This window comes from Gadus morhua, chromosome 5 (genome assembly GCF_902167405.1).
Source record: "Gadus morhua chromosome 5, gadMor3.0, whole genome shotgun sequence".
In the NCBI taxonomy this organism is placed as follows: Eukaryota; Metazoa; Chordata; class Actinopteri; order Gadiformes; family Gadidae; genus Gadus; species Gadus morhua.
In genome coordinates, this window is record NC_044052.1 from 18,961,677 (window position 1) to 18,975,409 (window position 13,733).

General features: G+C 46.8%; 1 protein-coding gene across 1 annotated transcript in view; it reads left to right on the forward strand.

Annotated features, from left to right (window-relative positions):
• The window catches only part of frmd6 (FERM domain containing 6), a 34,044-nt gene that overhangs the window by 19,458 nt on the left and 853 nt on the right, over positions 1-13,733 (forward strand). Inside the window, exons 7-14 of the mRNA XM_030357070.1 lie at positions 1,457-1,612; positions 3,734-3,799; positions 4,110-4,178; positions 7,210-7,384; positions 7,728-8,042; positions 8,415-8,552; positions 10,498-10,589; positions 11,599-13,733. The exon at positions 11,599-13,733 is cut by the window's right edge and continues 853 nt beyond it. Of these exons, the coding sequence (XP_030212930.1) occupies positions 1,457-1,612; positions 3,734-3,799; positions 4,110-4,178; positions 7,210-7,384; positions 7,728-8,042; positions 8,415-8,552; positions 10,498-10,589; positions 11,599-11,892 (1,305 nt within the window). The 3' untranslated portion in view covers positions 11,893-13,733. The remainder of the gene's footprint in view (positions 1-1,456; positions 1,613-3,733; positions 3,800-4,109; positions 4,179-7,209; positions 7,385-7,727; positions 8,043-8,414; positions 8,553-10,497; positions 10,590-11,598) is intronic.

A 13,733-nucleotide genomic window follows, 5' to 3' on the forward strand; every position in this document is an offset into this window, starting at 1 on the left:
ACCAGCCCAGCACAGGAAGTAGATGTTTGGGCATGAGCTGTGACCTGTACACCAGTTTATACTACTTGTCCATGTACACACACAAGCAAATGTCCACACAAACACCAACCCACCCAAACACACACATGCCAATGTTCACACACACGGACACGGACACGGACACAGACACAGACACAGACACAGACACAGACACACACACACACACACACACACACACCACCTTCCTTCCAATCTATGACACCCGAATCGTGCGGGGAAAGACCCAGCAGAAAGTACAGGACACTAATAATACAATCCGGTAATAATGAAGGACTCCCATATCTTATCCCTGCTTAACCCCCTCATCTCCAGGGGGGGTGAGGTGCTCCTCTTACCTTTCGGACCAGAGACACACGAGCCCAGCTCAGAGGGAAGCCCCCCGCCCCCACCGGCAGACCGCCTTTTTAGTGCAGTTCTTTGCTTCTTTGGGGTTAATAATTGCATTTGGTGGTACTGCTAGAATAGGGTTACATTCCTGTATTTTTAAATACCCCTTAGGATGCACACACAAAACCAATTTCAGCATCTTCAATAATGGTATTATTATCTATTTTTTTGGTTACTTGTTGACGGGCGTTCTCGCTGGGCGTGTATACTCCCCCTGGGCTGGACGTAGATTTCTAGATTTCTGGATTTCTCTAGTTTAGCAGATGTAAAACATGTGTACATGCGGCATATGACAGTCTAAAGCAAATCGAAAAGTCGAAAAAGCATAATATCAACCAAGAGGGGCGAGACGGGGAGGGGAGTGAAACTACCCAGTACACAAAAGACAACACACACACACACACACACACACACACACACACACACACACACACACACACACACACACACACACACACACACACACACACACACACACACACACACACACACACACACACACACACAAACACTCTTCGGAAGTTCTGTCGAATTGATTCCAGACTGGTTCTCTCCGTGTCAGGGCTGACATTTATGCAACATTCATAGGTCATAAAAACAATACTCCTCCGCTGCGTCCACAAGTGTCGCTCCCTTCTTCTTCGGAAACACACCCTCATTCTGTCGAGAAGGAAATGCCTGACTCACCAAGACATGCCTCTTCTGTGCTCCCAAAATCTCCCCCTTTTTCCGCACCGAGTTCTGAGTTTAGGTTTTTTCCCTGACCCTTTGGGGTGTTTAGTGCAAACGTGTTGTTTAGTTTAAGTTGGGGGTGTTATCACAGCCAAAGAATAACCCGCTGAGACTGTGATGGACCTAAACGACTCTTTATTAGACAGGGACCATACACGTTAAAAACATTGCTGATAATGTACCAGAATCGTCCAGAGCAGTGCACGCTTTCATCCACAGTCCCTGAAACGCCCGAATAAACACCGTTTGAAACGGCTGAGGTTGACGTTTCCCGCCGCTGTGTTTGACTTCCTGTCAGGTGATCACCAAGCGGGGGCGGGACTACATCCTGCGCCACATCCCCAACATGCACAAGGACCAGTTCGCCCTGACGGCCTCGGAGGCCCACCTCAAGTACATCAAGGAGAGCGCCCAGCTCGACGACGTCACCGTCCACTACTACCGCCTCTACAAGGTGAACTAACCCCCCTACTAACCCCTCAGTCCACTAACCCTAATACCTCTACAAGGTGAACTAACCCCACTACTAACCCCTCAGTCCACTTACCCTAATACCTCTACAAGGTGAACTAACCCCCCTACTAACCCCTCAGTCCACTAACCCTAATACCTCTGCAAGGTGAAACTAACCCCACTACTAACCCCTCAGTCCACTAACCCCACAGCCGCTACATGTTCAGACTCATCACCTCCACTAACCCCCCCACAACCGCCTCTACGAGGTGAGACTCATCACTGTAGTCCACTAACCCCACTGCCTCTACGAGGTGAGACTCATCACCTCAGTCCACCAACCCGACTACTAACCCTACTACTACCGCCTCTAGAAGGTGAGGCTCATCAGTCCCCTAACCCCACCACTAACCCCACTACTAACCCTACCGACTCAGTCAACACCTTAGTTCTCCAGCACTAACCCCTTCTGGGCCACGACTTCTATTCTCGCCACGGACGTCCGGTCTGGGATTGATAGAGTCGACCTTCTCTTGTTAAAGGTCTAAAGGTCTAAGGTCTATGTTAGGGATGCACCGAATATTCGGCCACCGAACATATTCGGCCGAAAATGGCCCAAAACATAATGTTCGGTTTCGGCCGAAGGAGTAAAAAGGCCGAACATAATACGCCGAACATTTTTATTTATTTATTAAAAAAAAAAAAATTTACTCATTTATTTAAAAGGTACATTGTTCTTAAATTCTTGCTATAATGTCTGCTGGAATGTTAGAAAACGTTCAGTATTAAATAAATATTTTATATAAAATTTGTAATTGATTTTCTTTATAGAAAAGCAAGACACAATTTTTTATAAAGGACATTTAATTGTTTGATTTATGCAATGGTGAAAAATTAAAGCAAAATGAATGAAAAACATTAAAAGACACATTCAGTATTCGGTTTCGGCCTTCGGTCAACTGTTTCAGTATATTCGGTTTCGGCCAAGAATTTTCATTTCGGTGCATCCCTAGTCTATGTACAGGTCTATGTACAGAGAAACTGTGTCGAGCACTGCCACCACTCCATTCCGGGTCCTGATGAACTACTTGACAACATATTAGTTCAAACGTGTCTGTACCACATGCTCTTCAATGCTGAGGGCTATCCATGGAATACTGTATGTTTCCTGACTTTGATTAAAAACATGAGATAGCATCACCTCCCGCTGATGCTATCTCATGTTTGGACTCATTTCTTAGCCGCCGCAGGGCGGGCAGATTGCTGACGTGATTTCTTTGATATGTTAATGTCGCGTTAAAGCCACAATCAGTTCTTCCCCCACGGGGCAGAAAGCACACAAACACGCTATTTGTTAGCAAACTTGTTGGACACCCATCTCCTGCCCGTCCCTGTAGGTTCTGTTGATGCTGCTGTGTGCTTTATCATATCATGTAAACATAAAATATACGATTAATGTAATAATTATTTTATGTGTTTCATTAATTGATGGCACGTGTTTGAGGTGAGCTTTGTCTGAGGAGATATATCAGTTTGAAGATCAGCATGAAACTCCATCACTCCTGAAAGTTAGCTAGCGAACCGTAAAAAGGTAGCTAGCGTACCTTAAAAAGGTAGCTTGCGCACCTTGCCATTAGTGATCGACCAATATTTCGGCCGGCTGATATATCTGGCCGATATTTGCGTTTTTTCCGTGAAACGGCACTCGCCGATGCTTGGCTGCTGCGTTCGCCGATAGTTTATACAGACAGACAGTTCAATAAATGTTCCTTTTTTAAATTGAGACTTCGATATTTGTTATCATCATTGTATCATTTTTATGATTTAAATTGAGCGAGCAAAGCAGTATCGGCTAAAAAAAAATCATATCAAGAAAATTGGCAGCCCGTATCGGTCATCGGGTAAGGCTGATGAAATAACATCCGTATCAGCATCAGCCTTAAAGAAATCCATACGCTACAGTGGAAACGCAAAAAACGGGTTCGGGCCGTTATTCCCACTTTGATTTGGAGCAACAAAGCCTTTTCATCTGACCCGAGGACTCACACGGGAGGGGGTTTCAGAAGGTTGATCAGCCAAACGTGTCAGTGTTCGTTCCTCACAGCGTCCATTCTCTCCGCAGGACAAGAAAGAGGTGGAGGCGTCGCTCACGCTAGGACTGACGCTTCGCGGGATCCAGATCTTCCAGGTAGCCGCTGCTGATGGAGCTCCATGCCCATGACACTCTGTGTTTAAGGCCAGCGTGCGGCTAAAGCTGAATTTAAATACTATTTACCTTGTAGGTCGGTCAAAGGCATATTTAGGGGATCACACCCAGTGCCTTTCATCTTGGGGCTTAACACAGTTGGCCACACAGTAATACTCTATCCTGCCTTAGTCTTAGTCAGCAGTTATTTGCTGTCAGTTCGTTTTTGATAGCATTGAGTATTTATATTGTACTATATATGTTAATCCTGAACTCTAAAGTGGCTTTGTGTTTATCCGATGGCTTGTTTCAGAACGTGGGGTCTGTGAGGCAGCTGCTGTACGACTTCCCCTGGACCAACGTGGGCAAGCTGGTCTTCGTGGTGAGTCCACCACTACATAGATCACATGACCCAGAGTCAGGTCACATGACGCCAAACACCTGACGAGCCTTAAAACTTGAATATCACTAAAACCTGGCGCAGACCCAAAACAGGTTCAGGACTGCGTCGAAGCGTCTGCGTGGTCATTGCTAGGGATCGACTGATATATCGGTCGGCCGATATTATCGGCCGATATTCGCGTTTTTACGTGTATCGGTATCGGCCGATACGCGGCCGATTTTCGCCGATTTTTTTTTTTTTTATTTATTTATTTTTTTTACTTGTTCTACCTCACCTGTTTTTACTATATGTTAAATATAGTTTTTTATATTGAAGTTCAATAAATGTTCCTTTTTTTTAATTGAGACTTGTAACATTTGTTATCAGTGTAATTTTTATGATTGAGGGAGCAAAAAAAAAAAAAAAGTAGTATCGGCTCTAAACATCGGTATCGGCGTATCGGCGTATCGGCTAAGGCTGATGAAAAAATATCGGTATCGTATCGGCCCTAAAAAATCCGTATCGGTCGATCCCTAGTCATTGCGTTGCGTAGACGTGGAACCATAACTGAGCCTCTAAGCCTCGCGACTTGAATCAGCCGGGACCTCCCCATACGATATCTCAAGTTTTGTGAGCAGGGTTACGAAAGGTGTTAACATTCTGTAACTTTCGATTTTTGCGGCTTTATGGTTTAACCTTGTTTAAGCTTGGTTAAGGTGGTTTGACTTGCTTAAGTTTGTTGCTTAAGTTTGTTGTTTCGGCTTCCCCAGGTCAGTCAGTGTCGGCAGTCTTTTTATTTTTTAATGCCGTAGCCGAACCCGACTGAACGTAGCTGAACCTGATTTAGGCGAACACACCCTCCCCCAAAGTCATGTCACATGACCACACCTACCTGCTGATTGGTGCGTGGGGAGCCCAGGTCCGGCCCCAGTGGTGGGAGGGGTCTTGGTCTCATTAGGGGGCTGCCTGGTGCTGGTCTCTGGATGGCTGCAGGGCGGTGGAAACACTGAGTCAGGACTCCTCTGTTGGACCCTGCGGCGGTCCTCTGGAAACGATCACAGAACTATTGAATAGTTTCCCTCCCTGGACACACACACACACACACACACACACACACACACACACACACACACACACACACACACACACACACACACACACACACACACACACACACACACACACACACACACACACACACACACACAGACACTTTAACACACACAACACACACATTAACACACACACACACACACACACACACACACTGACACTTTAACACACACAACACACACATTAACACACACACACACACTGACACATTAACACACATACACACGTTCGATATGCGCATGTTCACATTCTGCAGCGTCACCAACATCATTTCAACACCGAGAGAGAGCGAGAGAGATGGAGAGACCCAGGGCGCTACTGCATCAGCCCCTCACTACGCACCCTGTGCCCTGAGAGGAGAACTGGTTGAACCCTCCCTCCCCAGCTCCTCTCCCTTCCCCTCTCCCCTTTCTAAGCTCCTCCTTCTATCCAGGCCCTTCTCCTCTCTCCCTCCCTCAGCTCCCCCTCCCCCCCCCACCCAATCACTCCCTCCTCTCCCCCTCATCTCTCCCTCCTCCTCTCCTCCCCTTCCTCATCTCTCCCCTCTCTCTCCCTCATCACTCCCTCCTCTCTCCCCTCTCCCTCCCTCCTCCCTCCTGCGTCAGCCGCTCTCTGAGCCGAGTGCAGCAGTCAGTTAATTGGATTCTATCGGAGCTGCGTTATATTGCAGACTGGGACGGGGGGCTGGCGGGAGAATCTGTTGTTCATCAAGCACCCTCCCCCCACCCCCCTCCAGCCCCGGGCTATTAATCTGTCCCTGTGTAGGAGGGCGTGGGGGAAATGGTTGGACTCCAATTGTCTTTCTGAAGACCTTCATGTGTTATATTTGTTTGCATTTAGGTTTTGCACGAGAACATTGAAGAAACCCCCTCACAATATATCTTACGTATAGGTTCAAAACAATATATCTTTTGTCTGGGATTAGAGTGCTACAAATTCTCCCCAGGAGGTGAAACTGGGGGGACTCAACTTGTTTTATTTTCTTAAAAATCGGTCCCAAAGACCGCGATTGGAGGGGAACCAAAGGCCGGTCCCATGGTGAAGTGGTTATCTCGTGTACGTCTGATTGGAGTGAGATTGAAAAGCTCCTTTCTGCGGTGGAGTGCCGGGTGGTGGAGTGCATCGGGGCTCTTTTGAAAAAGTCCAAACGCCATCAGAGATGTTTATTCGTCGCTGCTGGATCCGCTCCGGGTGAAATGAGGAACATCTGCTGCGGTGTCGACGCCGCGTCCAACGGCGGGTTTCGGCGAGGAATAAGCCCGCTTTATCTCGCAGTTTGATTTTCCACAGCGGCCGCCAGCATCAAATCAGCCGCAATCGTCCCTGATTAGTGTTTCTCTCAGAAGAGCAGATTGCGTTACTGGCGTTGTCTTCGTTGTCTTTGGCGCAACGAGCCGCCAAAAGACATGATCGCTTTTCTTCAAGAACAGACCACGTCCCTTCCCGGACACATGCTGGCTTTGAGCAAGACGATCAATGAACTGTGCTTGTTTATCAGCCGTCGTCCCTCACCACAGAGCGTCGGGGAGGCTGTTGAACTCGCTGCTTTTTTCAGTTGCATTTTGTTGAATATACAAGCGAAGCTTCGAATCATATCCCTCGCCTTTCGTTTTACCTGCCAGCGACGCAGCAACAGCGTGTCAGCTGTTCCTCCAAGTTGCTTTCTAAAAAGTACAGATCAAGGGGATTAGGATCTAATATTTATCGTGTACTTTTGGATGGTTGCTTTAGTTTTTTAACAGTTTACATTGCTTTCAATCTGGCAACCCAGCCACCACCTGTTGCCATGCTACCAACAAGTGACAAACACCTTATTGATTATGCATAAAATATGGGCTCTTTAAACAAATTCCGATTTCGTATTCACAACATTCAGTACGGTGCTACATCCCTGATGACGTGCTAATGTTGGTTTCAGGGGAAGAAGTTCGAGATCCTTCCGGACGGTCTGCCCAGCGCACGGAAGCTAATGTACTACACGGGCTGTCCCGTGCGCTCCCGCCACCTCCTGCAGCTGCTGAGCAACAGCCACCGCCTGTACATGAACCTGCAGCCCGTCCTCAAGCAGGTCCGCCACCTGGAGGAGAACGAAGGTACTGCAGCTGTTGCCTTTATTCTTGTTTGTTCTTTTGCACTTTGTACGATATTGCTAAATCATAGATATTTCTGTCGTGTTTTTGACTGAGGGGTGCCTTTATATTTGAGTCAATGTCTCATTGCCCAATTCTCAATGCCGATAGTAAACCGAACAAGTGTGAAACCGGTTCCAATTGGGTCGCATTCACACCTGTATTGCAATTGACCCAATCCCGATCGGGTTCGGAACCGAGTGTCGACAATAAGGTTAAAGTCCTCCAAGAACGCCATCTCAATGCCGAGTGTGAACCCGGTCCCCGCCCCCAACGAGTGTCCCGCCTCCGCCCCCCCCCCCCCCAGAGAAGAAGCAGTACCGGGAGTCCTACATCAGCTCCAGCGACGCCCTGGAGCTCGACATGGACCCCCTGGACAAGAGGTGCCGGGCCAGCGGCAGCAGCGCCGGCAGCATGTCCCACCACCACAAGCGTCTGTCCCGCCACTCCACCGCCTCCCACGGCAGCTCGCACACCTCGGGCGTGGAGACGGACAGTTTCCGGACCCCCGGCCAGCCGCCGCACCGGGCGCTGCGCGGCTGCAGCTCCTCCACCACCAGCCAGGGCAGCTCGCACACCTCGGGGGTGGAGAGCAGCGGGAAGGACCGCATCCTGGACGAGGGTAAGGCCGGCGGCGACGCCGTGTGGGTTGTGTGCAGGGTTGAGCGATTGAGGGAAAATCATGGAGTTGCGATTATTTCGACCTATATTGCGATTGCGATTTTTTTTTATGGCAGCCTTTGCGATTTGCATATCGCGTTCCAGTACATCGTCGATTGACTAATCGTTCAGCCCAAAATGTGTGTTAGGGTTTGGGTTAAGATGGCCGTGGATATGAGTTTTCCGATACTAATACCACTATCGGAAATTCCTCCAATACTGCCTAAAATGCATCCATGGAGATCGAAGATGTCGGATTTCAAATTCCGTTTGTTGACCTAACGTAGAGAGGGAATGTGTCTGATATCGAGTTCCGTTTGCTGACCTAACGTAGAGATCGAGATGTTGGTGGACGACCCGAAGGACTATGAGGAGCTCCACGAGATGGCTCTGGAGCTGACCCAGGACCTGTGTATCCACATCACCGAGGACATGCTCACCTTGTCGCCAGACCAGGGCAGCGGATACTCAGGTATGCCCGCTACCTTCAGCTAATCTCGCAAATATCGATAAATAAAAATAAAGCGTATGCATCGTATATACAGGTGCTGGTCATATTATTAGAATATCATGAAAAAGTTGATTTATTTCATTAATTCCATTTAGAAAGTCAAACCTGTAGAATGTATACATTCATTCCAAACAGACTGATACATTATAAGTGTTTTTTGCCAAAAAGAAGATGATTATAGCTGACAACCAATGAAAACCCTAAATTCAACATCTCAGAAAATTAGAATATGGTGAAAAGGTCAGATTTTGAAGACACCTGGTGCCACACTCTAATTAGCTAACTAACTCAAAACACCTGGAAAAGCCTTTAAATGGTCTCTCGTTTTGATTCTGTATGACACACAATCATGGGGAAGACTGCTGACTTGACAACTGTCCAAAAGATGACCATTGGTACTTTAAAGAAGGAGGGCAAGACACAAAAGGTCATTGCCAAAGAGGTTGGATGTTCCCAGAGCTCTGTGTCCAAGCACATTAATAGAGAGGCGAAGGGAAGAAAAAGATGTGGTAGAAAAGAGAGTACAAGCAAGAGGGATAAACGCGCCCTGGAGAGGATTGTCAAACAAAACCGATTCAAAAATGTGGGGGAGATCCACAAAGAGTGGACTGTAGCTGGAGTCAGTGCTTCAAGAAGCACCACACACCGACGTATGCAAGATATGGGCTTCAGCTGTCGCATTCCTTGTGTAAAGCCACTCTTGAATAAGAGACAACGTCAAAAGCGTCTCGCCTGGGCTCAAGACAAAAAGGACTGGACTGCTGCTGAGTGGTCCAAAGTTATGTTTTCAGATGAAAGTAAATTTTGTATCTCCTTTGGAAATCAAGGTCCCAGAGTCTGGAGGAAGACAGGAGAGGCACAGAATCCACGTTGCCTGAAGTCCAGTGTAAAATTTCCACAGTCAGTAATGGTCTGGGGTGCCATGTCATCTGCTGCTGTTGGTCCACTGTGTTTCCTGAGGTCCAGGGTCAATGCAGCAGTCTACCAGGAAGTTTTAGAACACTTTATGCTGCCTGCCGCGGACCAACTTTATGGAGGTGACGATTTCATTTTCCAACATGACTTGGCACCTGCACACAGTGCCAAATCTACCAGTACCTGGTTTAAGGACCATGGTATCCCTCTTCTTGATTGGCCTGCAAACTCACCTGACCTTAACCCCATAAAAAACCTATGGGGTATTGTGAAGCGGAAGATGCGAGATGCCAGACCCAACAATGCTGAAGAGCTGAAGGCCACTATTAAAGCAACCTGGGCTCTCATAACACCTGAGGAGTGCAACAGACTGGTCGACTCCATGCCACGCCGTATTGCTGCAGCAATTCAGGCAAAAGGAGCTGCAACTAAGTATTGATTGCCATACATGCTGAAACTTTCCATGTTCATACTTTTCAGTTGGCCCACATTTCTAAAAAATCATTTTTTGTACTAGTCGTAACTAATATTCTAATTTTCTGAGATACTGAATTTGGGATTTTCAGTAATTGTCAGTACTAATCATCCAAATTAAAAGAAATAAACATTTCAAATATATCACTCTGTGTGTAATGAATTGATATAATATGTAAGTTTCACGTTCTGAATATAATTACTGAAATAAATCAACTTTTTCATGATATTCTAATAATTTGACCAGCACCTGTATATGATCGTATATATATTGTTTCTCTTTCCTCTGACAAATGTACTTCTGCAAGTCTTTTGGATAAAAGGCTCTGCTAAATGCCCTGAAAGTAAACGTAAATGTGTGCGTTCCTGTCAATTTCTGTGAATCTTTTACACCGCATATAAAATTGCCTGACCAGTCGCATGGCAACAACGGCTTGTTAACGCCGCTAGCGCAGGCTAACGCCGACGGCTAGGAGAAAATTTCAAAAATATCGTGCGTTTGTTTTGGTTCCATCAGGTCTCATCGTGAAGGACGTGAGCTCGTCGACGTCCAGCTCCTCCGAGACGGTGGTGAAGATGAGGGGGCAGAGCATAGAGTCCCTACCCCAGGTGAGACGTCGCCCGCCGCCGAGATCGGAGAAACGTTCTCCGTGCGGTCACTTTGAAGTAGGGCTGAACGATTTGGGGGAAATTATCGAATTGCGATTATTTGGACCAATATTGCGATTGAGATTTGGTACGCGATTCTTCTTTTTAACGTCGTTCATTATGTTCTGTATTATTCACTAAACACAAGCAATTAATTATTCTATGGTATGACCAACACCCAACACAGCATTGGAAGCAGTCAGCATATAAATGCTCTTTCCTATAGGCCAGGCCTATGTGTTGAGATGAATTGATGTAGAAATTGATATAACATCTTTATTCATCTATTGAATTGGAAGAGACAAATAAATACAATTCTAACTGATCTGCACTCATTTACAGTTTCAAATCCCCCTCCGCAAAAAGTTTTTTAATAGCCGCCTTTTGCGCAAATCGCGTTCTATTACATCGCAATGTCGGTTTGAATTAGATTTATCGTCCAGCCTTACTGGGAAGAACCTCCTGTGTTGCACCGAGATGGCGACATTGATGGTCACATCTACCAGAGCATGAACGCATAATGGGGTTCTTGCCAAGACTTTAGTTTTGACAGTTTTAATTAATAGCCCTTGTCAAAGTTGCTTGTGGCCTTGCCAGTACTAGGAAATGGAGTGCAAGACATTGGTGTCGACTTTTCAAATACTGTGACAAAACAAAATTAAAACCATAACTTTTTGTTAGACAGGTGATTTTGGTTGGCTGTGACTATACTGCCCTCTTCAGCTAGCAGCGGAAATAACAGTGAATCAAATCGAATTCACCCGACCACGTTCATTTCCAATAAGAACCACAATCTTTAAGGGGCCCAATTCTATTGTATATCACAGAGCAAGTAGATGATTGAAAGTCCTACTCCTTTATCCTAAAGAAGTGATACCTGCAGCATGCACGCATCCCATGCCATGGATTAAATCTCCAGAATATCTTAAACTTCTCACTCATGTTTCATTTGCTCCCCCCGCCCTGCTAGACGTTGGTCTGCCGTAAGACCCAGTCGTCCACCGACCGCCACAGCCAATCCCTGGACGACGTGCGCCTCTACCAGAAGGGCTGCATGCAGTGGGCGGAGCTCTGCCAGGACACCGCCCACAGCTACACCTTCGGCTGCGCCCAGGAGCTCAGTGACAGCTGCGCCTACCCGGGGCTGACGGAGCCGAGCGTGGGCGTCCGCGGCGGCGAGCAGCACGCCTTCCCCATCAAGAGGACCAACAAGTACTTCTCTCTGGACCTCACCAGCGACGAGGTGCCGGAGTTCGTGGTGTGAGGGCTGGGGGGGGCCGAGGGAGGAGGGGGGCCGATGGAAGGGGGGGGGTAACACACCAGCCGGGGAGATCCGGTCTGAACGCCAGTCAGGAGCCAGTCACGATCTGTTACTACAGCAGAAGTCAGAGGAGGGTGGGTGAACTGGATTGAACTGGATAAAACGCGGGCTAAAGCGGTCTGAACCTGGTTGGTTTTTGGGGGATACTGCGTCGGTTGAGTGACCCCCCCCCCCCCCCCGCCCCCCCTCACCACGTGAATCTAAGATGACTCGACACAGTGTGCAGAGGCATCAGGTGGAAACCGGAACTTCGTCGATGAAATAAAAAAATAACTCTTTGCTGAAGAGGGGTATCTTAAAGTCCACTTCTGCTTCTCCACTGTGACACTCGCGTCGTTTGGACTGGAGAGCGAGAGGGAAAAGCGTCGTCAGAAAATACGTCTCTTCCGTCAGTCGGCCAACACTAGAGCGCATTCAAAGAGCTTCGTGGGACGGAAGCTTGTTGGATGATCACCATGACGACAGTGCCTGTTCTAACAAGAAAAAAAAAAAAGTAGGTCACAAACCGGCTGACACGTTGCATGAACACCGGAGACGTGGGACGTCCAAGCACACACATCGTGGCTTCGTGTTGAACTCATCCATACCACGCGCGGGGCAGGAGCCCAGAGCTGACAGCCAAAGAAAAGACCACGCTCAAACCGGGGAACAAACGCATCATGTGCCCGCGTGAGGATCCATTACCATGTAAAGAAACATCACTTTAACCTTTGACCCCAAGAGTAGCGACCAGTGGCGTCTGGGAAGTGGAGTCATTTGAGTGATTAGAGTGAACATCCAGCATGTTCCATGTCATTATTACCATGGCGGGAAGTGCAGAGTGCCAACATACAACATACATGTTCCTGTGAACACGTACCAGAGGTGCCTTTTGTCATACTATGCAAGTTCCTGGACATCTCGCAAAAACGCTCACCGTGACAATCACACCCACACCTTCTTCACTGACTGCGATTCTTTAAAAACGCTTTTAGTGTGAAGCACTCCCCAGTAGTTGGAAATATACTAGGTCACAATTCAGACACTGTGACCCCTCAATACATCAGTCTTATTTGGTCGGATAAATAATCAGCTTTTTCTTTCATAAATGGGATTATTAATGTTTCTTCATGGCCATTTTTATGTTTTCTTAATGTAAAGTTTTCAGTGAGGTGATGGTTTCTCTGGGAAACCTTATTCGGTTAACGAATCATTCATGTCCCTATACAAGACTTGGCTCCGTGTGGATTTTTTGTTCTAACCCTTTACACTAAGATATGTTGCATTGTTGTTTATATAGAGTGCGTTGTTTTGTTTTGTTATTATTATTATTTCAAACTGGAATTTTTCAAACTTTTTTATAAAAGATTTTATCCTGCATATTTTTTTTGACCTTTCCCAAAATCCTCATCTTTATCATCATGGACATCTTTGTATTTTTTGTATTGAGTGTTGACTCGCGTCTCTGTTGAACGGTGGTTCTGGTGTATGCGGTCAGTCTTTCAGTATTAAGAGCGACGCATGTACAGTGTTTTGATCGTTGGTCAGGTCTTCCTTAATACTGTTGCCCCCTGGTGGCGAACAACATAACCTGTTACATTCATGGTCATTGGTAAAGCAGTCACAATGTATGTTTTAACTTGAGTTGAATGCGTTTATCCTTGGGATGCCACAGACTGTAGCGGAGAACAAAGGGATGTTATAATAGCTGATGCTATCTAACAGGTTATGTCTTTCCTCGTCTTTTAACTCATTTGGTTAAAATACTTATAATGTGTGCCAAGATTGTGTCCATTCCATATCCC